The sequence below is a fragment of the Petromyzon marinus genome, chromosome 83 (assembly GCF_048934315.1).
Source record: "Petromyzon marinus isolate PM22_M1 ecotype Great Lakes invasive population chromosome 83, UKy_Petmar_22M1.pri1.0, whole genome shotgun sequence".
Taxonomy (NCBI): domain Eukaryota; kingdom Metazoa; phylum Chordata; class Hyperoartia; order Petromyzontiformes; family Petromyzontidae; genus Petromyzon; species Petromyzon marinus.
In genome coordinates this window covers 2,239,248-2,266,101 of record NC_133748.1, presented here as the reverse complement: position 1 = coordinate 2,266,101, position 26,854 = coordinate 2,239,248, and the positions used below count along the sequence as shown (strand labels likewise).

Below are 26,854 nucleotides of genomic sequence, written 5' to 3'. Positions count from 1 at the left end.
AAAGTGCCGATGCGATTCTGAATAGACACTCACCAGTCGCTGATCGATGGTTGTTGTTGTTATTTATTATCAAGGAGTAAACCATCATCACTATCATCATCACCACTATCATCGTCACCATCACCACCATCATCACTACTATCACCATCATCATCACCACCACCATCATCACTACCATCATCATCACTATCATCCCTAGCATCATCATCACTATCATTACTAGCATCACCATCATCATCACCACCATCACCATCATCACTACCATCATCATCATCACCATCATTACTACCATCATCATCATCATCACCATCATTACTACCATCACTACCATCATCATCACCATCATTACCACCATTACCACCATCATCATCATCATTACTACCATCACTACCATCATCATCACCATCATTACCACCATTACCACCATCATCATTACCATCATTACTACCATCACCATCACCACCTTCATCATCACTATCATCACTAGCATCATCATCACCACCATCACCACCATCACCACCACCATCACCACCACCACCATCACCACCACCACCACTATCACCATCACCACCATCACCAAGAAAGAGAGTGGGGGAGGTCATGGTGGGGGGAAGAGTGGGAGGGGGGGTGAGAGTGGGGGTCATGGGGAGAGTGGGTGGGGGTGAGAGTGGGGGGTAAGAGTGGGGGGGAGAGTGGGGGGGGTCAGAGTGGGGGGATCATAAGTGTCTGTGTGTGTCTGTGTGTCTGTGTGTGAGTGTCTGTGTGTGTGAGTGTCTGTGTGTGTGAGTGTCTGTGTGTCTGTGTGTGTGTGAGTGTCTGTGTGTCTGTGTTTGTCTGTGTGTGTGTGTCTGTGTGTCTGTGTGTGTGTGTGTCTGTGTGTTTGTCTGTGTGTGTGTGGAGCGGTAGTGTGGTGGTTAGCGCTACGCTGCGCTATGAACCTGGCGACCTGGGTTCGATTCCCGCTCACGGCCAACACCGGTGACGATTATCTGAATCGGTCCCGGGCCTCCCCTAGGTCGACTCAGCCTCAAATGAGTACTTGGTGCGGTGTGTAAACATCGCCAGTGGGGAGACAAAGGCGGTCGGGCGTGGTGCTGGCCACCCACCCCCTCGTGTGCCGTTCCGGCCTTCATAGGTGCTCGCTAACAGCACTTGCCCCTACAGTCTGTTACAGGCTATACGGGGGATCTTTGTCTTTTGTGTGTGTGTGTGTCACTGTGTGTGTGTCTGTGTGTGTGCATCACTGTGTCTGTGTGTGTGTGTATCACTGTGTGTGCGTGTCAATGTGTGTGTGTCAGAGTGTGTGTCAGTGTGTGTGTGTCCGTGTGTGTGTATCACTGTATGTGTGTGTGTCAGTGTGTGTGTGTCATTGTGTGTATGTGTGTGTCTGTGTGTCTGTGTGTGTGTCTGTGTGTGTGTGTGTGTCAGTGTGTGTGTGTGTCTGTGTGTGTGTCTGTGTGTCAGTGTGTGTGTGTGTCAGTGTGTGTGTGTGTGTCAGTGTGTGTCTGTGTGTGTGTCTGTGTGTCTGTGTGTGTGTCTGTGTGTCTGTGTGTGTGTATCTGTGTGTGTCTGTGTGTGTATCACTGTGTGTGTGTGTGTATCACTGTGTGTGTATCACTGTGTGTATCACTGTGTGTGTATCACAGTGTCACTGTGTGTGTATCACTGTGTGTGTATCACTGTGTGTGTGTCTGTGTGTATCAGTGTGTGTGTGTCTGTGTGTGTGTATCACTGTGTGTATCACTGTGTGTGTGTCTGTGTGTATCACTGTATGTGTGTGTATCACAGTATCACTGTGTGTGTGTGTATCTGTGTGTGTATCTGTGTGTGTATCACTGTGTGTATCACTGTGTGTGTGTGTGTCTGTGTGTGTGTCTATATGTCTATCTGTGTGTATATGTGTGTGTCTGTGTCTCACTGTGTGTCTATATGTCTATCTGTGTGTGTATCACTGTGTGTGTGTGTATCACTGTGTGTGTGTGTATCACTGTGTGTGTATCACTGTGTGTGTGTGTATCACTGTGTGTATCTGTGTGTGTATCACTGTGTGTGTGTATCACTGTGTGTGTGTCTGTGTGTGTGTATCACAGTGTCACTGTGTGTGTATCACTGTGAGTGTGTCTGTGTGTGTGTATCACAGTGTCACTGTGTGTGTATCACTGTGAGTGTGTGTATCACTGTGTGTGTGTGTGTGTATCACTGTGAGTGTGTGTGTCTGTGTGTGTGTGTATCACTGTGCGTGTATCACTGTGTGTGTGTATCACTGTGAGTGTGTGTGTCTGTGTGTGTGTATCACTGTGTGTGTATCACTGTGTGTGTGTATCACAGTGTGTGTGTATCACAGTATCACTGTGTGTGTATCACTGTGAGTGTGTGTATCACTGTGTGTGTGTGTGTATCACTGTGAGTGTGTGTGTCTGTGTGTGTGTGTATCACTGTGCGTGTATCACTGTGTGTGTGTATCACTGTGTGTGTGTCTGTGTGTGTGTATCACAGTGTCACTGTGTGTGTATCACTGTGAGTGTGTGTATCACTGTGTGTGTGTGTGTGTGTATCACTGTGAGTGTGTGTGTCTGTGTGTGTGTGTATCACTGTGTGTGTATCTGTGTGTGTATCACTGTGTGTGTGTGTGTGTCAGTGTGTGTGTGTGTATCACAGTGTGTGTATCACTGTGTGTGTATCACAGTGTCACTGTGTGTGTATCACAGTATCACTGTGTGTGTGTGTCAGTAGATCTTCTGCCGGGCAGGAGGCAGGACGCTCTCCTTGAGAACACCGAACAGCGTGAGGATGCCGGAGCGGCGACTCTTCTTGCCCTTGGTGAAGTAGTTAGACACCACGTCGTTCTCTAGTGGGGGGAAGGTGGGGGGAAGGTGGGGGGAAGGTGGGTGGGTGGGTGTATTAGTGAGTGAGTGCATGAGTGAGTGTATGAGTGAGTGAGTGTATGAGTGAGTGAGTGAGTGTATGAGTGAGTGTATGAGTGAGTGAGTGGGTGAGTGAGTGAGTGTATGAGTGAGTGAGTGTACGAGTGAGTGAGTGTATGAGTGAGTGTATAAGTGAGTGAGTGTATGAGTGAGTGAGTGTATGAGTGAGTTTGTGAGTGAGTGTATGAGTGAGTGAGTGAGAGTATGAGTGAGTGTATGAGTGAATGTATGAGTGAGTGTATGAGTGAGTGAGTGTATGAGTGAGTGAGTGTATGAGTGAGTGTATGAGTGAGTGAGTGTATGAGTGAGTGTATGAGTGAGTGTATGAGTGAGTGAGTGAGTGTATGAGTGAGTGAGAGTGTATGAGTGAGTGAGTGAGTGTATGAGTGAGTGTATGAGTGAGTGTATGAGTGAGTGAGAGTGTATGAGTGAGTGAGTGAGTGTATGAGTGAGTGTATGAGTGAGTGTATGAGTGAGTGAGTGTATGAGTGAGTGAGTGTATGAGTGAGTGTATGAGTGAGTGAGTGTATGAGTGAGTGTATGAGTGAGTGTATGAGTGAGTGTGTGAGTGTATGAGTGAGTGTATGAGTGAGTGAGTGTATGAGTGAGTGAGTGTGTGAGTGAGTGAGTGTATGAGTGAGTATATGAGTGAATGTATAAGTGAGTGAGTGAGTGTATGAGTGAGTGTATCAGTGAGTGAGTGAGTGTATGAGTGAGTGAGTGTATGAGTGAGTGAGTGAGTGTATGAGTGAGTGTATGAGTGAGTGAGAGTGAGTGTATGAGTGAGTGAGTGTATGAGTGAGTGCATGAGTGAGTGAGTGTATGAGTGAGTGTGTGAGTGAGTGTGTGAGTGAGTGTGTGAGTGAGTGTATGAGTGAGTGAGTGTATGAGTGAGTGAGTGTATGAGTGAGTGAGTGTATGAGTGAGTGAGTGTATGAGTGAGTGTATGAGTGAGTGTATGAGTGAGTGAGTGTATGAGTGTATAAGTGAGTGTATGAGTGAGTGTATCAGTGAGTGAGTGAGTGTATGAGTGAGTGTATGAGTGAGTGAGTGTATGAGTGAGTGTATGAGTGAGTGTATGAGTGAGTGAGTGTGTGAGTGAGTGAGTGTATGAGTGAGTGTATGAGTGAGTGAGTGTATGACTGAGTGAGTGTATGAGTGAGTGAGTGTATGAATGAGTGTATGAGTGAGTGTATGAGTGAGTAAGTGTATGAGTGTATGAGTGTGTAAGTGAGTGTATGAGTGAGTGTATGAGTGAGTGTATGAGTGAGTGTATGAGTGAGTGTATGAGTGAGTGAGTGTATGAGTGAGTGAGTGTATGAGTGAGTGTATGAGTGAGTGAGTGTATGAGTGAGTGAGTGTATGAGTGAGTGTATGAGTGAGTGAGTGTATGAGTGAGTGTATGAGTGAATGAGTGAGTGTATGAGTGAATGAGTGAGTGTATGAGTGAGTGAGTGAGAGCCTCACCAGACTGGGCGATGGTGCAGGGTAGAACGTTGTCCCCAGCAGACAGAGACACGAAGAAGGCAAACGGAACGAGCCACAGGCAGAGGGTGAAGTAGGCCAAGACCTGGTGAGGAGACGCACAGCTACAGCTACAGCTCCCCCAGGTAGCCACCGGCAGGGCTGTAGGGGCAAGTGCTGAGACACTGACAAAGCTCCCCCAAGTAGCCTCTAGCAGGGCTGTAGGGGCAAGTGCTGAGACAGAGACAAAGCTCCCCCAGGTAGCCTCTAGCAGGGCTGTAGGGGCAAGTGCTGAGACACAGACAAAGCTCCCCCAGGTAGCCTCTAGCAGGGCTGTAGGGGCAAGTGCTGAGACACAGACGAAGCTCCCCCAGGTAGCCTCTGGCAGGGCTGTAGGGGCAAGTGCTGAGACACAGACAAAGCTCCCCCAGGTAGCCTCCAACAGGGCTGTAGGGGCAAGTGCTGAGACACAGACAAAGCTCCCCCAGGTAGCCTCCTGCAGGGCTGTAGGGGCAAGTGCTGAAACACAGACAAAGCTCCCCCAGGTAGCCTCCGGCAGGGCTGTAGGGGCAAGTGCTGAGACACAGCTACAGCTCCCCCAGGTAGCCTCTAGCAGGGCTGTAGGGGCAAGTGCTGAGACACAAAGCTCCCCCAGGTAGCCTCCGGTAGGGCTGTAGGGGCAAGTGCTGAGACACAGCTACAGCTACAGCTCCCCCAGGTAGCCTCTAGCAAGGCTGTAGGGGCAAGTGCTGAGACACAGACAAAGCTCCCCCAGGTAGCCTCTAACAGGGCTGTAGGGGCAAGTGCTGAGACACAGACAAAGCTCCCCCAGGTAGCCTCTAGCAGGGCTGTAGGGGCAAGTGCTGAGACACAGACAAAGCTCCCCCAGGTAGCCTCTAGCAGGGCTGTAGGGGCAAGTGCTGAGACACAGACAAAGCTCCCCCAGGTAGCCTCTAACAGGGCTGTAGGGGTAAGTGCTGAGACACAGACAAAGCTCCCCCAGGAAGCCTCTAGCAGGGCTGTAGGGGTAAGTGCTGAGACACAGACAAAGCGCCCCCAGGTAGCCTCTAGCAGGGCTGTAGGGGCAAGTGCTGAGACACAGACAAAGCTCCCCCAGGTAGCCTCCGGCAGGGCAGTAGGGGCAAGTGCTGAGACACAGCTACAGCTACAGCTCCCCCAGGTAGCCTCCTGCAGGGCTGTAGGGGCAAGTGCTGAGACACAGTCAAAGCTCCCCTAGGTAGCCTCTAGCAGGGGGCTGTAGGGGGCAAGTGCTGAGACACAGACAAAGCTCCCCCAGGTAGCCTCTAGCAGGGCTGTAGGGGCAAGTGCTGAGACACAGACAAAGCTCCCTCAGGTAGCTTCTAGCAGGACTGTAGGGGCAAGTGCTGAGACACAGACAAAGCTCCCCCAGGTAGCCTCTAGCAGGGCTGTAAGGGCAAGTGCTGAGACACAGACAAAGCTCCCCCAGGTAGCCTCTAGCAGGGCTGTAGGGGCAAGTGCTGAGACACAGACAAAGCTCCCCCAGGTAGCCTCTAGCAGGGCTGTAGATGATGACGCCGATGATGATGATGACGATGATGATGATGACGATGATGACGATGATGACGATGATTACGATGATGATGACAATGACAACGATGATGATGATGATGATGACGATGATGATGATGATTACGATGATTACGATGACGATGATGATGATGACGATTACGATGATGATGACAATGATGATGACGATGATGATGATGACGATTACGATGATGATGACAATGATGATGACGATGATGATTACGATGATGATGACGATGATGATGATGACGATGATGACAATGATGATTATGATGATGATGACGATGATGACGATGATGACGATGATGGATCCTCACCTCTGTAAAGGGGTAGTGCTGTTCAGCAAAGTGCTGGAAGCCCACGTAGTGGTTCACAGCTACCAGCACTGCAACAACACACACGGTACAGATGTTGATTACCTCGCCTGGTACACAGGAGGTCGTGGGTGGGGTCGATTACCCTGAGAGATGTTGACTACCTCGCCTGGTACACAGGAGGTCGTGGGTTCCATCCTGACAATGGGGAGATGTTGACTACCTCGCCTGGTACACAGGAGGTCGTGGGGTCGATTACCCTGAGAGATGTTGACTACCTCGCCTGGTACACAGGAGGTCGTGGGGTCGATTACCCTGAGAGATGTTGATTACCTCGCCTGGTACACAGGAGGTCGTGGGGTCGATTACCCTGAGAGATGTTGACTACCTCGCCTGGTACACAGGAGGTCGTGGGGTTGATCCTGACAATGGGGAGATGTTGACTACCTCGCCTGGTATACAGGAGGTCGTGGGTTCGATTACCCTGAGAGATGTTGACTACCTCGCCTGGTACACAGGAGGTCGTGGGGTTGATCCTGACAATGGGGAGATGTTGACTACCTCGCCTGGTATACAGGAGGTCGTGGGTTCCATCCTGACAATGGGGAGATGTTGACTACCTCGCCTGGTCTACAGGAGGTTGTGGGTTCCATCCTGACAATGGGGAGATGTTGACTACCTCGCCTGGTGTGCAGGAGGTCGTGGGTTCGATCCTGACAATTGAGAGATGTTGACTACCTCGCCTGGTCTACAGGAGGTCGTGGGTTCGATCCTGACAATGGGGAGATGTTGACAACTTCGCCTGGTCTACAGGAGGTCGTGGGTTCCATCCTGACAATGGGGAGATGTTGACTACCTCGCCTGGTATACAGGAGGTCGTGGGTTCCATCCTGACAATGGGGAGATGTTGACTACCTCGCCTGGTACACAGGAGGTCGTGGGGTTGATTACCCTGAGAGATGTTGACTACCTCGCCTGGTACACAGGAGGTCGTGGGTTCGATTACCCTGAGAGATGTTGACTACCTCGCCTGGTACACAGGAGGTCGTGGGTTCCATCCTGACAATGGGGAGATGTTGACTACCTCGCCAGGTCTACAGGAGGTCGTGGGTTCCCTCCTGACAATGGGGAGATGTTGACTACCTCGCCTGGTACACAGGAGGTCGTGGGTTCGATCCCTGACCCTGGGTCTATGAGTAAGTGGGTGAGTGAGTGAATGGGCGAGTGAGTGGGTGAGCGAGTGGGTGAGCGGCTGAGTGAACAAGTGGTTGAGTGGGTGAGCGAGTGAGTGAGCGATTGGATGAGTGAGTGAGCGAGTGGATGAGTGAGTGTATGAGTGAGTGTATGAGTGAGTGAGTGAGTGTATGAGTGAGTGTGAGTGTATGAGTAAGTGAGTGTATGAGTGAGTGTGAGTGTATGAGTGAGTGAGTGTATGAGTGAGTGTATGAGTGAGTGTATGAGTGAGCGAGTGAGTGAGTGGATGAGTGAGTGGATGAGTGAGTGAACGAGTGAGCGAGCGAGTGAGTGGATGAGTGAGCGAGTGTATGAGTGAGCGAGTGAGGGAGTGAGTGTATGAGTGAGTGAGTGTATGAGTGAGTGTATGAGTGAGTGAGTGTATGAGTGAGTGTATGAGTGAGCGAGTGGATGAGTGAGTGGGTGAGTGTATGAGTGAGTGTATGAGTGAGTGTATGAGTGAGCGAGTGTATGAGTGAGTGTGTGAGTGAGTGAGTGTATGAGTGAGTGTATGAGTGAGCGAGTGAGTGAGTGGATGAGTGAGTGGATGAGTGAGTGAACGAGTGAGCGAGCGAGTGAGTGGATGAGTGAGCGAGTGTATGAGTGAGCGAGTGAGGGAGTGAGTGTATGAGTGAGTGAGTGTATGAGTGAGTGTATGAGTGAGTGAGTGTATGAGTGAGTGTATGAGTGAGCGAGTGGATGAGTGAGTGGGTGAGTGTATGAGTGAGTGTATGAGTGAGTGTATGAGTGAGCGAGTGTATGAGTGAGTGTGTGAGTGAGTGAGTGTATGAGTGAGTGAGTGTATGAGTGAGTGAGTGTATGAGTGAGTGTATGAGCGAGTGAGCGAGCGGGTGAGTGTATGAGTGAGTGAGCAAGCGAGTGAGTGAGTGGATGAGTGAGTGAGTGAGTGTATGAGTGAGTGAGTGTATGAGTGAGTGAGTGTATGAGTGAGTGAGTGTATGAGTGAGTGTATGAGCGAGTGAGCGAGCGGGTGAGTGTATGAGTGAGTGAGCAAGCGAGTGAGTGAGTGGATGAGTGAGTGAGTGAGTGTATGAGTGAGTGAGTGTATGAGTGAGTGTATGAGTGAGTGAGTGTATGAGTGAGTGTATGAGTGAGTGTATGAGTGAGTGAGTGAGCGAGCGGGTGGGTGAGCGGCACACTCACGGCAGGTGAGCACGAAGTTGGGCGAGGTGAGCTGGATGTAGGGGAAGGTACGCAAGAGGCCAAGGTGGACGACGCTGCTGAAGAGGCCCAGGCTGACGAGGATCAGCGGGAAGCTCTCAAAGATGAGGAGCCCCACATACACACAGGTGGACAGCTGGGGGTGGAGGGGGGTGAGTGAGTGAGTGGGTGAGTGGGTGGGTGAGTGGGTGGGTGAGTGGGTGGGTGAGTGGGTGAGTGTATGAGTGAGTGAGTGAGTGTATGAGTGAGTGTATGAGTGGATGAGTGTATGAGTGTATGAGTGAGTGTATGAGTGTGTGAGTGAGTGTATGAGTGTATGAGTGAGTGTATGAGTGAGTGTATGAGTGTATGAGTGAGTGAGTGTATGAGTGAGTGTATGAGTGTGTGAGTGTATGAGTGAGTGTGTGAGTGTATGAGTGTGTGAGTGTATGAGTGAGTGAGTGTGTGAGTGAGTGTATGAGTGTATGAGTGAGTGAGTGTATGAGTGAGTGTATGAGTGAGTGAGTGTATGAGTGAGTGTATGAGTGTATGAGTGAGTGAGTGTATGAGTGAGTGTATGAGTGAGTGAGTGTATGAGTGAGTGAGTGTATGTGTGAGTGAGTGTATGAGTGAGTGAGTGTATGAGTGAGTGAGTGTATGAGTGAGTGTATGAGTGAGTGTATGAGTGAGTGTATGAGTGTATGAGTGAGTGAGTGTATGAGTGAGTGTATGAGTGAGTGTATGAGTGAGTGAGTGTGTGAGTGAGTGTATGAGTGTATGAGTGAGTGAGTGTATGAGTGAGTGAGTGTGTGAGTGAGTGAGTCTCACCCAGATCATGTACTTGATAATCTTGCTCGTGACCACTGTGTACTCTTCTATCAGCTCCGCCAGGTAGTACAGCCCAGCCGCTGCAACCACAACCACCACCACAACCACCACCACAACCACAACCATCACCACAACCACAACCATAACAATCACAACTATCACAACCACCACCACAACCATAACAATCACAACTATCACAACCACCACCACAACCACCACAACCATAACAATCACAGCTATCACAACCACCACCACAACCACAACAATCACAACTATCACAACCACCACCACAACCACAACCACCACAACCATAACAATCATAACAATCACAACTATCACAACCACCACCACAACCACAACCATCACCACAACCATAACAACCATAACAATCACAACTATCACAACCACCACCACAACCACAACAATCACAACTATCACAACCACCACCACAACCACAACCATAACAATCACAACTATCACAACCATCACCACAACCACAACAATCACAACTATCACAACCACCACCACAACCACAACCATCACCACAACCATAACAACCATAACAATCACAACTATCACAACCATCACCACAACCATAACAACCATAACAATCACAACTATCACAACCACCACCACAACCACCACAACCATAACAATCACAGCTATCACAACCACCACCACAACCATAACAACCATAACAATCACAACTATCACAACCACCACCACAACCACAACAATCACAACTATCACAACTATCACAACCACAACAATCACAACTATCACAACCACCACCACAACCACAACAATCACAACTATCACAACCACCACCACAACCACAACAATCACAACTATCACAACCACCACCACAACCATAACAATCACAACTATCACAACTATCACAACCACCACCACAACCATAACAACCACAACAACCACCACCACAACCATAACAATCACAACTATCACAACCACCACCACAACCATAACAACCACAACAACCACCACCACAACCATAACAATCACAACTATCACAACCACCACCACAACCATAACAACCACAACCATAACAACCACCACCACAACCACCACAACCATAACAACCACAACAACCACCACCACAATCATAACAACCATAACAACCACAACCATAACAACCACAACCATAACAATCACAACTATCACAACCACCACAACCATAACAATCACAACTATCACAACCACCACAACCATAACAACCACCACCACAACCATAACAATCACAACTATAACAACCACCACCACAACCATAACAATCACAACTATCACAACCACTACCACCACAACCATAACAACCACAACCATAACAATCACAACTATCACAACCACCACCACAACCATAACAGCCAGAACAACCATAACCATCACAACCACCACCTCCACAACCACCAGTGAGTATGTGTATGAGTGAGTGAGTGTATGAGTGTATGAGTGAGTGTATGAGTGAGTGAGTGTATGAGTGAGTGAGTGTATGAGTGAGTGAGTGTATGAGTGAGTGTATGAGTGAGTGAGTGTATGAGTGAGTGAGTGTATGAGTGAGTGAGTGTATGAGTGAGTGTGTGTATGAGTGAGTGTATGAGTGAGTGTATGAGTTAGTGGTGAGTGAGTGTATGAGTGAGTGTGTGTATGAGTGAGTGTATGAGTGAGTGAGTGTATGAGTGAGTGAGTGTATGAGTGAGTGAGTGTATGAGTGAGTGTATGAGTGAGTGAGTGTGTGAGTGAGTGAGTGTATGAGTGAGTGAGTGTATGAGTGAGTGTGTGTATGAGTGAGTGTATGAGTGAGTGTGTGAGTGAGTGAGTGTATGAGTGAGTGTATGAGTGAATGAGTGTATGAGTGAGTGAGTGTATGAGTGAGTGAGTGTATGAGTGTATGAGTGAGTGTATGAGTGAGTGAGTGTATGAGTGAGTGTGTGAGTGAGTGTATGAGTGAGTAAGTGTATGAGTGTATGAGTGAGTGGGTGAGTGAGTGAGTGGGTGAGTGAGTGAGTGTATGAGTGAGTGAGTGGGTGAGTGTATGAGTGAGTGGGTGAAAGTGTGAGTGAGTGACTGGGTGAGTGAGTGGGTGGGTGAGTGAGTGGATGAGTGAGTGGATGAGTGAGTGAAAGTGTGAGTGAGTGACTGGGTGAGTGAGTGAATGGGTGAGTAAGTGAGTGGGTGAGTGACTGGGTGAGTGAGTGACTGGGTGAGTGAGTGGGTGAGTGACTGGGTGAGTGAGTGACTGGGTGAGTGAGTGGGTGAGTGACTGGGTGGGTGAGTGAGTGGGCAAGTGACTGGGTGAGTGGGTGTAGTGCATAGTGTAGTGTGTAGTCGTGTATAGTAGTGTATAGTGTAGTGTGTAGTAGTGTAGTGTATAGTAGTGTAGTGTGTAGTAGTGTAGTGTATAGTAGTGTAGTGTATAGTAATGTCGTGTATAGTGTAGTGTATAGTGTAGTGTATAGTAGCGTAGTGCAGTGTATAGTAGCGTAGTGTATAGTAGTGTAGTGTGTGGTAGTGTATAGTGTAGTATATAGTAGTGTAGTGTATAGTAGTGTAGTGTATAGTGTAGTGTTATAGTGTAGTGTATAGTGTAGTGTATAGTAGTGTAGTGTTATAGTGTAGTGTATAGTGTAGTGTATAGTGTAGTGTATAGTAGTGTAGTGTATAGTAATGTAGTGTATAGTAGTGTAGTGTTATAGTGTAGTGTATAGTAGTGTAGCGTATAGTGTAGTGTGTAGTGTATAGTAGTGTAGTGTATAGTAGTGTAGTGTCATAGTGTAGTGTATAGTGTAGTGTATAGTAGTGTAGTGTATAGCAGTATAGTGTATAGTGTAATGTATAGTAGTGTATAGTGTAGTGTATAGTAGTGTATAGTGTAGTGTTTAGTAGTGTAGCGTAAAGTGTAGTGTGTAGTGTATAGTAGCGTAGTGTATAGTAGTGTAGTGTTATAGTGCAGTGTATAGTGTAGTGTATAGCAGTGTATAGTGTAGTGTATAGTAGTGTAGTGTTATCGTGTAGTGTATAGCAGTGTATAGTAGTGTATAGTAGTGTAGTGTATAGTAGTGTAGTGTATAGTAGTGTACTGTTATAGTGTAGTGTATAGTAGTGTATAGTGTAGTGTATAGTAGTGTATAGTGTAGTGTATAGTAGTGTATAGTGTAGTGTATAGTAGTGTATAGTGTAGTTTATAGTAGTGTATAGTGTAGTGTATAGTGTAGTGTATAGCGGTGCGTGTTGTTACCTATAGCGAGCGTGACGAATGAAATCTGCAGGAGGATTGAGAGCCAGCTGAGTAAGTAGATAAACCACATCGCTACTCACGGACATCACCAGCTGGCGGGAGACTGAAATCGCGTTGAGGCCTCTCTCTCTGTGTCTCTCTCTGTCTGTGTCTCTCTCTGTCTGTGTCTCTCTCAGGCTGTGTCTCTCTCTGTCTGTCTCTCTCTGTGTCTCTCTCTCTGTGTCTCTGTCTCTCTCTCTCTCTGCGTCTCTCTCTCTCTCTGTGTCTCTCTCTGTCTGTCTGTGTCTCTCTCTGTCTGTCTCGCTGTCTCTCTCTTTCTGTCTCTGTGTCTCTGTCTCTGTGCCTCTCTCTGCGTCTCTCTCTCTGCGTCTCTCTCTCTCTCTCTGCGTCTCTCTCTGTCTGTGTCTCTCTCTCTCTCTGTCTCGCTGTCTCTCTCTTTCTGTCTCTGTGTCTCTGTCTCTGTGTCTCTCTGTCTCTCTCAGTCCATTCAAAGTTGGAGATTCGCTTCGTGCGCCACCATCTTGGTAAGGGGGAGGTGGGGACGTGGCGCGCGGGAGGGTTGGGAGGCCGCCGGCCATCTTGGTAAGGAAGAGAAAGGACGGCGACCATCTTGGTAAGGAAGAGAAAAACATGGCGGCCATCTTGGTAAGGAGAGGGAGCGAGATGGAGGGTTGGCGGCCATCTTGACAACGGCTTGCGGCCATTTTGGTAAAGGGGGTTGGGGCTTTGTCGGTCATCTTGGCAAAGGGGGGGTTGTCGGTCATCTTGGTTTGGACATATTTGTTTTGTCGTAGTACGGAGTTAGACTGATGGGCCTTAATCTAAGTTTTCTTGTGCTTGTTGTTGTTGTTTGGATTTTTTCTGGAATATTTTGCTGTTTTTTTTTCATGGATTTTTTTTGTTTTGCACAGTCACATAGTCACTTTAAGATGTTTTCTTGTTCGTGTTTTTGTTTTTTTTGTTTGTTGTGGTTGCACCCGATTCAAGAGCCGAATGGCTCACAGGGCTATACCAAAATAAATAAACTGAAAACTGAAACTGGTTATCGGCCATCTTGTCATAGGAAATAAATCCTGGCGGCCATCTTGGCAACGGAAAAAGAGAGTTGGCTCTCGGCCATCTTGGCAAGGGAGACAAAGGCTGGTGGCCATCTTGGTAAGGGAGAGTGAGAGGGCTTTTGGCCATCTTTGTAAGGAAGAGAATGGCTGGTGGCCATATTGGTAAGGGGTGACGGCCATGTCCGTATAGGGGGCGGCCGTGACATCAGAATCGGGGACGTTTCTGGAGTGACGTCACCGCCCGCAATGCAACTCAAGGGGGCTTCCATAGTGACGAAGTGACGTCACTACGGAAGCTCTTGAGAATGCTGGGTAGTGTGTTTGGTGACGTCATTCCGTTAACAGTTTAAGTGTATACGTGGTGACGTCACTTCATAAGCTCTTGAGAATGCTGGGTAGTGTGTTGGGTGACGTCACTCCGTTAACAGTTTAAGTTTATACGTGGTGACGTCACTTCGTAAGCTCTTGACTTGTCTTTGCTCAGGGGGGGTGGTGCGCGAAGAGCCCACGAAGCGACGTGGTGACGTCACCGCAATACAATTCAATGGGGCTTCCGTAGTGTGTGCGGTGACGTCACTCCGTCGAGAGATCGTGTAGTGACGTCACCCCATAGCGACGTGGTGACGTCACCGCAAATCATGGGGGCTTCCGTCGCGACAGAGTGACGTCACTACGGTAGCCAGTGGAGTGCGTGCGGTGACGTCGCTCCGTCGAGGGCACCAATGTAGCGACGTGGTGACGTCACCGCAATTCAACGCGAGCTTCCGTTGACCGAGTTACGTCACTACGTAAAGCTCCGGGGGGGGGGAAGTGTGCGGCAACGTCGGCTCCGTTGAGATCCCACTGAGCGACGCGTCATGACGTCATCGCAATATAACTCAAGGTGACGTCACGCGACCGCCGTCTATCTTCCTGTCGCTCAAAAAAAGGCGGGAAAAGTTCGCAGCGGGCGGCGGAGGCGAAGCGACAACTTTAGCGGCAATTTCTCTGAGGTAAATGATCCAACGTAACATTATTATTTACAGTTAAATTGTTCTAATATTTAACTTATAACTTGCGTGACCGCAGGAATTCATGATCTTTGGTTATTTCGGTAAAAGTCACGTAGATTAAAAAATAATAATTAACAAAAGTACAAACGCGTTTTTATTTGTATTTATTTTTCTATCTACATCACTTTACCGAAAGAACCAAAGAATATAAAATGTTATATATCTACTATATATGTGCATACAGCTTACATTTTTACAAAGTATACGCACTTTTGTATTTGGATGTGTAATCACCAATGTCCCCCGATCTATCCCTTGAGGTAAATGATTCCAACGTAACATTATTTAAAGTAATGATGTTTTTACATACTAATATATATAACAACTGTGGATATAAAAAAAACATTCTTACATTGTATTTACAAAATAAAAAAAATTGTATTCGATGTGTAAATAACCAGCGCCCACACCCCCCTCTCTGAGGTAAATGCTTCCAAACGTAACATTATTATTATACATTATTATTTAAAGTAAAATATTACATACATACTGTGTATATGTACAAGGCTTACATTTTACAAGGTATACACTTTTCTATTCTGTGTGTAATAACCAGCGCCATCTGAGGTAAATGCTTCCAAACGTAACATTATTATTATACATTATTATTTAAAGTAAAATGTTACATACATACTGTGTGTATATGTACAAGGCTTACATTTTACAAGGTATACACTTTTCTATTCTGTGTGTAATAACCAGCGCTATCTGAGGTAAATGCTTCCAAACGTAACAACATTATTATTATACATTATTATTTAAAGTAATTTAGTTTATATGCTGTGTATATGAAGAAATAATCTTACATTTATACAAAGTACGCTTTTATATTCAATGTGTTAATAACCAGCGCCTCTCCCTCTTACGTAAATCGTTCTAACGTAACATTATGTATTAGTATTTAATGTAATTTAGTTTATATATACTGTGTATATATAAGAAATATATATAACAAAACTATCTCACATTTTTACAAAGTATAGTTTTGTATATTCGGCACCGTGTTAATATCCAACGCCTCTCTCTGAGGTAAATCGTTCCAACGTAACATTATTATAATTCATTATCATTTAAAGTAAATTCGTTTATAGATATACTGTAATGTGTTACACATAAAGGTGACAAAAATATATAAAATAATCTTACATTAATAGCCAGCGTCTCTCTCTCTCTCTGAGGTAAATGCTTACAACGTAACTTTATTATTGAAAGTTATTTCAATTTTGATTTAAAGCGTTCGTGACTGCAGGGATTCATATTCTTAGTTATTTCGGTAAAGTCACCACCACGTAGAAGGGAAACAATAAAATAATTAAAATATAAAACAATAAAATAATAAAAATATAAAACAATAAAATTAATATTCTTGGTTATTTCGGTAAAGTCACCACCACGTAGAAGGGAAACAATAAAATAATAAAAATATAAAACAATAAAATTATTATTCTTGGTTCTTTCTGTAAAGTCACCACGTAGAAGGGAAACAATAAAATAATAAAAAATACAATTATGGTAAAACAATAAAATTATTATTCTTGGTTCTTTCGGTAAAGTCACCACCACGTAGAAGGGAAACAATAAAAAAATATATAAAAAATAAAATTATTATTCTTGGTTCTTTCGGTAAAGTCACGTAGAAGATAATTGTATTGTTTTAGATTTTATTATTTTAATTATCGTAAAACAAAAAAATCTATTGTTTTATATTTTTATTATTTTATTGTTTCCCTTCTACGTGGTGACTTTACCGAAATAACCAAGAATATTAAAGTAATTTAGTTTTTACATGAACTGTGTACATACAAAAACAACTACCTTACACTTCTTACAAAGTACACTTTTTATGTTCGATGTGTAAATAATAAATTTTGATTTAAAAGCTTTCGTGACTGCAGTAATTCATATTCTTAGCTCTTTCGGTAAAGTCACGTTGAAGGGAAACAATAAAATAATAAAATATATAGAAAACTATGAAAATATAGTCACGTTGAAGGGAAACAATAAAATAATAAAATATATAGAAAACAATGAAATATATTTATTATTTTATTGTTTCCCTTCAACGTGACTTTACCGAAAGAGCTAAGGATATGAACCAGCGTCATGTTAAAGTGATTGTTTTACATGTGTACGTTATACACTCAGGATCTTGAGACACTCAGGGTAGACCGTGTCTCAGGATCTTGAGACACTCAGGGTAGACCGTGTCTCAGGGTCTTGAGACACTCAGGGTAGACCGTGTCTCAGGATCTTGAGACTCTCAGGGTAGGCCGTGTCTCAGGATCTTGAGACACTCAGGGTAGACCGTGTCTCAGGATCTTGAGACTCTCAGGGTAGACCGTGTCTCAGGATCTTGAGACACTCAGGGTAGACCGTGTCTCAGGATCTTGAGACACTCAGGGTAGACCGTGTCTCAGGATCTTGAGACACTCAGGGTAGACCGTGTCTCAGGATCTTGAGACACTCAGGGTAGACCGTGTCTCAGGATCTTGAGACACTCAGGGTAGGCCGTGTCTCAGGATCTTGAGACACTCTCAGGGTAGACCGTGTCTCAGGATCTTGAGACTCTCAGGGTAGGCCGTGTCTCAGGATCGTGAGACACTCAGGGTAGACAGTGTCTCAGGATCTTGAGACAATCAGGGTAGACAGTGTCTCAGGATCTTGAGACACTCAGGGTAGACGGTGTCTCAGGATCTTGAGACACTCAGGGTAGAGCGTGTCTCAGGATCTTGAGACACTCAGGGTAGAGCGTGTCTCAGGATCTTGAGACACTCAGGGTAGACCGTTTCTCAGGATCTTGAGACACTCAGGGTAGACCGTGTCTCAGGATCTTGAGACACTCAGGGTAGACCGTGTCTCAGGATCTTGAGACACTCAGGGTAGACCGTGTCTCAGGATCTTGAGACTCTCAGGGTAGACCGTGTTTCAGGATCTTGAGACACTCTCAGGGTAGACCGTGTCTCAGGATCTTGAGACACTCTCAGGGTAGACCGTGTCTCAGGATCTTGAGACACTCAGGGTAGACCGTGTCTCAGGATCTTGAGACACTCAGGGTAGACAGTGTCTCAGGATCTTGAGACACTCAGGGTAGACAGTGTCTCAGGATCTTGAGACACTCTCAGGGTAGACCGTGTCTCAGGATCTTGAGACTCTCAGGGTAGGCCGTGTCTCAGGATCTTGAGACACTCAGGGTAGACCGTGTCTCAGGATCTTGAGACACTCAGGGTAGACCGTGTCTCAGGATCTTGAGACACTCAGGGTAGACCGTGTCTCAGGATCTTGAGACACTCAGGGTAGACCGTGTCTCAGGATCTTGAGACTCTCAGGGTAGACCGTGTCTCAGGATCTTGAGACTCTCAGGGTAGACCGTGTCTCAGGATCTTGAGACACTCAGGGTAGACAGTGTCTCAGGATCTTGAGACACTCAGGGTAGACAGTGTCTCAGGATCTTGAGACACTCAGGGTAGACCGTGTCTCAGGATCTTGAGACACTCAGGGTAGACCGTGTCTCAGGATCTTGAGACACTCAGGGTAGACCGTGTCTCAGGGTCTTGACACTCTCAGGGTAGACCGTGTCTCAGGATCTTGAGACACTCAGGGTAGACCGTGTCTCAGGATCTTGAGACACTCAAGGTAGACCGTGTCTCAGGATCTTGACACACTCAGGGTAGACCGTGTCTCAGGATCTTGAGGGCGGTGGGGTGGCACGTGCTCCCCCAATGATCCGATCGAAATCCCTAATTTCGATCGGATCATTGGGGTTTACTATTATCAGTAATAATATGAACGGGAAATTTGCGGGTGCGTGTCTGTTCTCTGAGTGTTTAGCGTCCTTCCGGACGTGCAACAAACTTGAAATTTGGCATGTGGGTAGCTTCCAGACTGCACACAATGCAACAAGTATAAAACTAGACTTTTGTATTTTGGGGGAGACAAGGTCTACTACACCGAGTGTCTCAAGATCCTTAGACACGGTCTACCCTGAGAGTACATTTTCGATTTAAAGCTTTCGTGACTGCAAGGATTCATCTTCCACGCTCAGATCGCGAACTTTAAGCGCCTTAGAGTCACGGCATCTCTTCAGAAAGGTGAGAGACTCGATTAGTCGAGCCTTCTTATCCCGGAGTCTGTTGAACGATCTTCAGGTGGTGTGGAATCCCCTCCCCGTGGAGGCGGTTAAATTTCGATTTGAAGCTTTCGCGACCCTAAGGCGCCTCGTTTCATCTCGCACAGCTTAGAGGTCGTGATCTGAGCGTGGCTGTGTTTCGCTCCAGCGCTGTCCTACTACCAGACAGTCTCGTCCCCCTTCACCCGATGAAGGCCGCTTGCGTTTGTGGCCGAAACGTCGTGGGAATTTAATCGCGTGTTATTTTAGTTTATCAATTTATTATTTGATTCTCGTTCTACGCGGCGGTGACTTTACCGAAAGAACCAAAGAAGATCATTAGATCTCCTTTGCCAAGTACCAAAATAATATAATAATAATAGGGTTTTCCCCTTTTTTCTGGTAACAAAACTGAAATCTTATTTTTACGAGGAATCATTTCACTGCATTAACCACAATGCCTGCAGTCAAAATGCAAAGAAAAAACACACTGATAATATGATGATGCATTGTCCTTGAAGCTGATTGGTCCACACCACAGACAGCTTTCTTTAGAACCTGGTGTTAATTGGTGCTAGACCAGATGACGCCAAAAGGCGCTTATAACACAGCTCAAAGACAACACAAACTATCAAAGTAAAATGAGGGCTCGGGGTGAGCATCTGCATCATTAGACTCCAGCGCTGTCCTACCAAGACAGTCTCGTCCCCCTTCACCCGATGAAGGCCGCTTGCGTTTGTGGCCGAAACGTCGTGGGAATTTAATCGCGTGTTATTTTAGTTTGTCAATTTATTGTTTGATTCTCGTTCTACGCGGCGGTGGTGACTTTACCGAAAGAACCGAAGAAGATGAATCCTTGCCAGTCACGAAAGCTTTAAATCGAAAGGAATCGTTTCACTGCATGAACCACAATACCTGCAGTCAAAACGGGAAAAAAAACACTATTATATTATATTTTGGTACTTAGCAAAGGAGATCTAATGATGCAGATGCTCACCCCGAGCCCTCATTTTACTTTGATAGTTTGCGTTGTCTTTGAGCTGTGTTATAAGCGCCTTTTGGCGGCATCTGGTCTAGCACCAATTAACACCAGGTTCTAAAGAAAGCCGTCTCTGGTGTGGACCAATCAGCTTCAAGCACAATGCATCATATTATCAGTGTGTTTTTGTTTGCATTTTGACTGCAGGTATTGTGGTTAATGCAGTGAAATGATTCATCGTAAAATAAGATTTCAGTTTTGTTACCAGAAAAAAGGGGGAAAACCCTATTATTATTATGTTATTTTGGTACTGGCAAAGGAGATCTAATGATGCAGATGCTCACCCCGAGCCCTCATTTTACTTTGATAGTTTGCGTTGTCTTTGAGCTGTGTTAAGCGCCTTTTGGCGTCATCTGGTCTAGCACCAATTGGGTCGAGGCTCTAAAGAAAGCCGTCTGTGGTGTGGACCAATCAGCTTCAAGCACAATGCATCATCATCATATCAGAGAGTGTGTGTGTTTGTGTTTGCACTTTTGACTGCAGGCATTGTGGTTAATGCAGTGAAATGATTCCTCGTAAAAATAAGATTTCAGTTTTGTTACCAGAAAAAAGGGGAAAACCCTATTATTATTATATTATTTTGGTACTTGGCAAAGGAGATCTAATGATGCAGATGCTCACCCCGAGCCCTCATTTTACTTTGATAGTTTGCGTTGTCTTTGAGCTGTGTTATAAGCGCCTTTTGGCGGCATCTGGTCTAGCACCAATTAACACCAGGTTCTAAAGAAAGCCGTCTGTGGTGTGGACCAATCAGCTTCAAGCACAATGCATCATCATCATATTATCAGTGTTTTTGTGTTTGCACTTTTGACTGCAGGCATTGTGGTTAATGCAGTGAAATGATTCCTCGTAAAATAAGATTTCGGTTTTGTTACCAGAGAAAAGGGGAAAACCTTATTATTATTATATTATTATTTTGGTACTGGCAAAGGAGATCTAATGATGCAGATGCTCAGCCCGAGCCCTCATTTTACTTTGATAGTTTGCGTTGTCTTTGAGCTGTGTTATAAGCGCCTTTTGGCGTCATCTGGTCTAGCACCAATTGGGTCGAGGTTCTAAAGAAAGCCGTCTCTGGTGTGGACCAATCAGCTTCAAGCACAATGCATCATCATCATATTATCAGAGTGTGTTTTTGTGTTTGCACTTTTGACTGCAGGTATTGTGGTTAATGCTGTGAAATGATTCCTCGTAAAATAAGATTTCGGTTTTGTTACCAGAGAAAAGGGGAAAACCTTATTATTATATTATTATTTTGGTACTGGCAAAGGAGATCTAATGATGCAGATGCTCAGCCCGAGCCCTCATTTTACTTTGATAGTTTGCGTTGTCTTTGAGCTGTGTTAAGCGCCTTTTGGCGTCATCTGGTCTAGCACCAATTAACACCAGGTTCTAAAGAAAGCCGTCTCTGGTGTGGACCAATCAGCTTCAAGCACAATGCATCATCATCATCATATTATCAGAGTGTGTGTGTTTGTGTTTGCACTTTTGACTGCAGGTATTGTGGTTAATGCAGTGAAATGATTCCTCATAAAATAAGATTTCAGTTTTGTTACCAGAAAAAAGGGGAAAACCCTATTATTATATTATTATTATTATTTTGGTACTGGCAAAGGAGATCTAATGATGCAGATGCTCAGCCCGAGCCCTCATTTAACTTTGATAGTTTGCGTTGTCTTTGAGCTGTGTTTAAGCGCCTTTTGGTGTCATCTGGTCTAGCACCAATTGGGTCGAGGCTCTAAAGAAAGCCGTCTCTGGTGTGGACCAATCAGTTTCAAGCACAATGCATCATCATCATCATCATATTATCAGAGTGTGTGTGTGTTTGTGTGTTTGCACTTTTGACCTGCAGGCATTGTGGTTAATACAGTGACACGAATCCGTACTGTTACATCACATTTCGGCGCCGTTACTTCTCTTGTTGAAATGTATTTGCGTATCGCACAAATGCGCCGAGATCATGAAAAACCGGCGCGTCTGAGACGCTCCGTCCTCGCTGGCCGTCTCCTCGTCTGGTGTGGGCGCCTCCTACTCCCCACCCACCCACCCACCAACCGACCCACCCACCAACCAACCAACCCACCCACCCACCCACCGAACACATTCCTCACGCATTGTGTGGCAGGGGTTGGGGGGTGATGCCGCAGCAGTGAACCCAGCGGCCGCGGCGATGACCGACGGTGATGGCGGCGGTGGAGAGCGCCTGCTAGCGAGGCTGCTTGACGTCGGTTGTCCGGGGCTGGAGGGCGCGACGGGAAGCGACCTGGCCTGCTTGTTCCACGACCCGCGGGATGCCGCCTTTGTCGAGTGGCTCATGGGCGGAGGGCCGGATGGAGAGGTGAGGGGTGGTGGTGGTTTGGTTGGTGGTTGGTGGTGGTGGTGGTTGGCGGTGGTGGTGGTGGTGGTTGGTGGTGGTGGTTGGTGGTGGTGGTGGCGGTGGTGGTGGTGGTGGTGGTCGGGGAGGGCGCTTGGTCAAACGCAACGCGCGGGGAGAGCCGTGGGCTCGTCATCACACGGAGAGAAATAGAGATCCATAGACTCATCGTAACCGCACAGAGACCCATAGACTCATCATCGCACAGAGACCCATAGACTCATCATCGCACAGAGACCCATAGACTCATCATCACACAGAGACCCATAGACTCATCGTAACCACACAGAGATCCATAGACTCACCACCGCACAGAGACCCATAGACTCATCATCGCACAGAGACCCATAGACTCATCATCACACAGAGACCCATAGACTCATCATCACACAGAGACCCATAGACTCATCATCACACAGAGACCTATAGACTCATCATCACACAGAGACCCATAGACTCATCATCACACAGAGATCCATAGACTCATCACCACACAGAGATCCATAGACTCACCACCGCACAGAGACCCATAGACTCATCATCGCACAGAGACCCATAGACTCATCATCACACAGAGACCCATAGACTCATCATCGCATAGAGACCCACAGACTCACCACCACACAGAGACCCATAGACTCATCGCACAGAGACCCATAGACTCATAACCACACAGAGATCCATAGACTCATCATCGCACAGAGACCCACAGACTCACCACCACACAGACTCAGACTCATCACACAGAGACCCATAGACTCACCACCACATAGAGAGCCATAGACTCATCATAACCACACAGAGACCCATAGACTCATCATCGCCACACAGAGACCCATAGACTCATCATCACCACACAGATCCATAGACTCACCACCGCACAGAGACCCATAGACTCATCATCGCACAGAGACCCATAGACTCACCACCACACAGAGACCCATAGACTCATCATCGCACAGAGACCCATAGACTCATCATCACACAGAGATCCATAGACTCATCATCACACAGAGACCCATAGACTCACCACCACACAGAGATCCATAGACTCATCATCGCCACACAGAGATCCATAGACTCATCATCGCACAGAGACCGATAGACTCACCACCACACAGAGACCCATAGACTCGCCATCACACAGAGACCCATAGACTCACCACCACACAGAGACCCAAAGACTCACCACCACACAGAGACCCATAGACTCACCACCACACAGAGACCCATAGACTCATCATCACAGAGACCCATAGACTCACCACCACACAGAGAGCCATAGACTCACCACGACACGGATATCCATAGACTCATCACCGCACAGACCCATAGACTCATCACCACACAGAGACCCATAGACTCACCACCACATAGAGATCCATAGACTAATCACACAGAGACCCATAGACTCATCATAACTAGACAGAGACCCATAGACTCACCACCACACAGAGACCCAAAGACTCACCACCACACAGAGACCCATAGACTCACCACCACACAGAGACCCATAGACTCATCACCACACAGAGAGCCATAGACTCACCACGACACGGATATCCATAGACTCATCACCGCACAGACCCATAGACTCATCACCACACAGAGACCCATAGACTCACCACCACATAGAGATCCATAGACTAATCACACAGAGACCCATAGACTCATCATAACTAGACAGAGACCCATAGACTCACCACCACACAGAGACCCAAAGACTCACCACCACACAGAGACCCATAGACTCACCACCACACAGAGACCCATAGACTCATCACCACACAGAGAGCCATAGACTCACCACGACACGGATATCCATAGACTCATCACCACACAGAGACCCAAAGACTCACCACCACACAGAGACCCACAGACTCACCACACTACCGCTACCCCTTTCGCCCGCACACACACACACACGCGTTGGAGAGTGAGATTGGCGGGTTGAGCTGGCTGACTGGCTGCTGCTATTGTTGTTGCTACTCTAGGGAATCATCAACAAGCGTTGCGTGCTGACGGAAGGCGAACTCCAGGCCTTTGAACAGCTAAAGGCGGATGGTAAGTCACGCGCACAGTCACTCACTCGGACGGGAGATGAGCTCAGAACCCCCAGGGTCTGGGTGTCTCTGACACGGCCATCGTGAACCCCCTGAGAGAGAGACACCCAGACCCAGGGCTCGAACCCTGAACCCAGGGTCTCAGTGTCTCTGACACGGCCATCGTGAACCCCCTTTAGAGAGAGACACCCAGACCCAGGGCTTGAACCCTGACCCCAGGGTCTCAGTGTCTCTGACACGGCCATCGTGAACCCCCTCAGAGAGACACCCAGACCCAGGGCTTGAACCCTGACCCCAGGGTCTCAGTGTCTCTGACACGGCCATCGTGAACCCCCTGAGAGAGAGACACCCAGACCCAGGGCTCGAACCCTGAACCCAGGGTCTCAGTGTCTCTGACACGGCCATCGTGAACCCCCTTTAGAGAGAGACACCCAGACCCAGGGCTTGAACCCTGACCCCAGGGTCTCAGTGTCTCTGACACGGCCATCGTGAACCCCCTGAGAGAGAGACACCCAGACCCAGGGCTTGAACCCTGAACCCAGGGTCTCAGTGTCTCTGACACGGCCATCGTGAACCCCCTTTAGAGAGAGACACCCAGACCCAGGGCTTGAACCCTGAACTCAGGGTCTCAGTGTCTCTGACACGGCCATTGTGAACCCCCTGAGAGAGACACCCAGACCCAGGGCTCGAACCCTGAACCCAGGGTCTCAGTGTCTCTGACACGGCCATCGTGAACCCCCTTGAGAGAGAGACACTCAGACCCAGGGCTTGAACCCTGACCCCAGGGTCTCAGTATCTCTGACACGGCCATCGTGAACCCCCTGAGAGAGAGACACCCAGACCCAGGGCTTGAACCCTGACCCCAGGGTCTCAGTGTCTCCCACACGGCCATCGTGAACCCCCCTTGAGAGAGACACCCAGACCCAGGGCTTGAACCCTGACCCCAGGGTCTCAGTGTCTCTGACACGGCCATCGTGAACCCCCTGAGAGAGAGACACCCAGACCCAGGGCTCGAACCCTGACCCCAGGGTCTTAGTGTCTCCGACATGGCCATCGTGAACCCCCTGAGAGAGAGACACCCAGACCCAGGGCTTGAACCCTGACCCCAGGGTCTCAGTGTCTCTGACACAGCCATCGTGAACCCCCTTGAGAGAGACACCCAAACCCAGGGCTTGAACCCTGAACTCAGGGTCTCAGTGTCTCTGACACAGCCATCGTGAACCCCCTTGAGAGAGAGAGACACCCAGACCCAGGGCTTGAACCCTGACCCCAGGGTCTCAGTGTCTCCAACACAGCCATCGTGAACCCCCTGAGAGAGAGAGACACCCAGACCCAGGGCTCGAACCCTGACCCCAGGGTCTCGGTGTCTCTGACACGGCCATCTTGAACCCCCTGAGAGAGAGAGACACCCAGACCCAGGGCTTGAACCCTGACCCCAGGGTCTCAGTGTCTCTGACACGGCCATCGTGAACCCCCTGAGAGAGAGACACCCAGACCCAGGGCTCGAACCCTGACCCCAGGGTCTCAATGTCTCTGACACGGCCATCTTGAACCCCCTGAGAGAGAGACACCCAGACCCAGGGCTTGAACCCTGACCCCAGGGTCTCAGCGTCTCCCACACGGCCATCGTGAACCCCCCTGAGAGAGACACCCAGACCCAGGGCTTGAACCCTGACCCCAGGGTCTCAGTGTCTCTGACACGGCCATCGTGAACCCCCTGAGAGAGAGACACCCAGACCCAGGGCTCGAACCCTGACCCAAGTGTCTCGGTGTCTCCGACACGGCCATCGTGAACCCCCTGAGAGAGACACCCAGACCCAGGGCTTGAACCCTGACCCCAGGGTCTCAGTGTCTCTGACACGGCCATCGTGAACCCGGTGAGAGAGACACCCAGACCCAGGGCTTGAACCCTGAACTCAGGGTCTCAGTGTCTCCGACACGGCCATCGTGAACCCCCTGAGAGAGACACCCAGACCCAGGGCTCGAACCCTGACCCCAGGGTCTCGATGTCTCCGACCTGACCATTGTGAACCTCCCCCGTGACCCGGCCATTGTGAACCCAGGGGTGCCGCTGCTGTACGGGGCAGAGCTGGAATCGGCGCTGGGTGGCGTGGGTGGCGTGGGTGAGGGCGTGGAGGGCGGTGGCATGGACGAGGGGGACGAGGAGGACGATGAGGAGGCACTGGAAGCGGAGGTGGAACGTCTGGCACAGGAGGTGGAGCATCTGAGGTGGGTGGTGATGGATAGAAAGGTGCTTCGCCATCATCACCACCGCCACCTTCATCATCCTCATCAACACCGCTACCATCACCGCTCTCATCACCGCCACCTCCATTAACCCTCGCCACCGCCATCATCACCGCCACCATCACCGCCACCACCTCCATTAACCCTCGCAAACCGCTACCATCGCCGCTATA

At 47.9% G+C, this 26,854-nt stretch overlaps 2 protein-coding genes across 2 annotated transcripts in view; one reads left to right on the top strand and one right to left on the bottom strand.

Moving 5' to 3' along the window:
* Positions 1-45: 45 nt before the first annotated feature.
* On the bottom strand, positions 46-13,302 carry TEX261 (testis expressed 261). Its single transcript, XM_032980029.2, has 6 exons — positions 12,747-13,302; positions 9,494-9,573; positions 8,669-8,822; positions 6,275-6,342; positions 4,392-4,494; positions 46-2,848 (listed from the first exon to the last, which is right to left on the bottom strand). The coding sequence occupies exons 1-6, from the start codon at positions 12,814-12,816 to the stop codon at positions 2,727-2,729; spliced, it is 597 nt and encodes a 198-aa protein (XP_032835920.1). The 5' UTR covers positions 12,817-13,302; the 3' UTR covers positions 46-2,726.
* A 164-nt stretch (positions 13,303-13,466) lies between these two features.
* Positions 13,467-26,854, top strand: part of LOC116957719 (uncharacterized) — a 31,899-nt gene continuing 18,511 nt past the window's right edge. Inside the window, exons 1-4 of the mRNA XM_076057667.1 lie at positions 13,467-14,796; positions 22,123-22,335; positions 24,366-24,435; positions 26,498-26,663. Coding sequence (XP_075913782.1) covers positions 22,168-22,335; positions 24,366-24,435; positions 26,498-26,663 — 404 coding nt within the window. The 5' untranslated portion in view covers positions 13,467-14,796; positions 22,123-22,167. The remainder of the gene's footprint in view (positions 14,797-22,122; positions 22,336-24,365; positions 24,436-26,497; positions 26,664-26,854) is intronic.

Coding starts and splice junctions, on each gene's coding strand:
- TEX261 (XM_032980029.2), bottom strand. CDS start 12,816: ATGTGGTTTATCTACTTACTCAGCTGGCTCTCAATCCTCCTGCAGATT. Junction 9,574..12,746: donor ATTCGTCACGCTCGCTATAG/GTAACAACACGC, acceptor TTGTGGTTGCAG/CGGCTGGGCTGTACTACCTG. Junction 8,823..9,493: donor TTATCAAGTACATGATCTGG/GTGAGACTCACT, acceptor CTCCACCCCCAG/CTGTCCACCTGTGTGTATGT.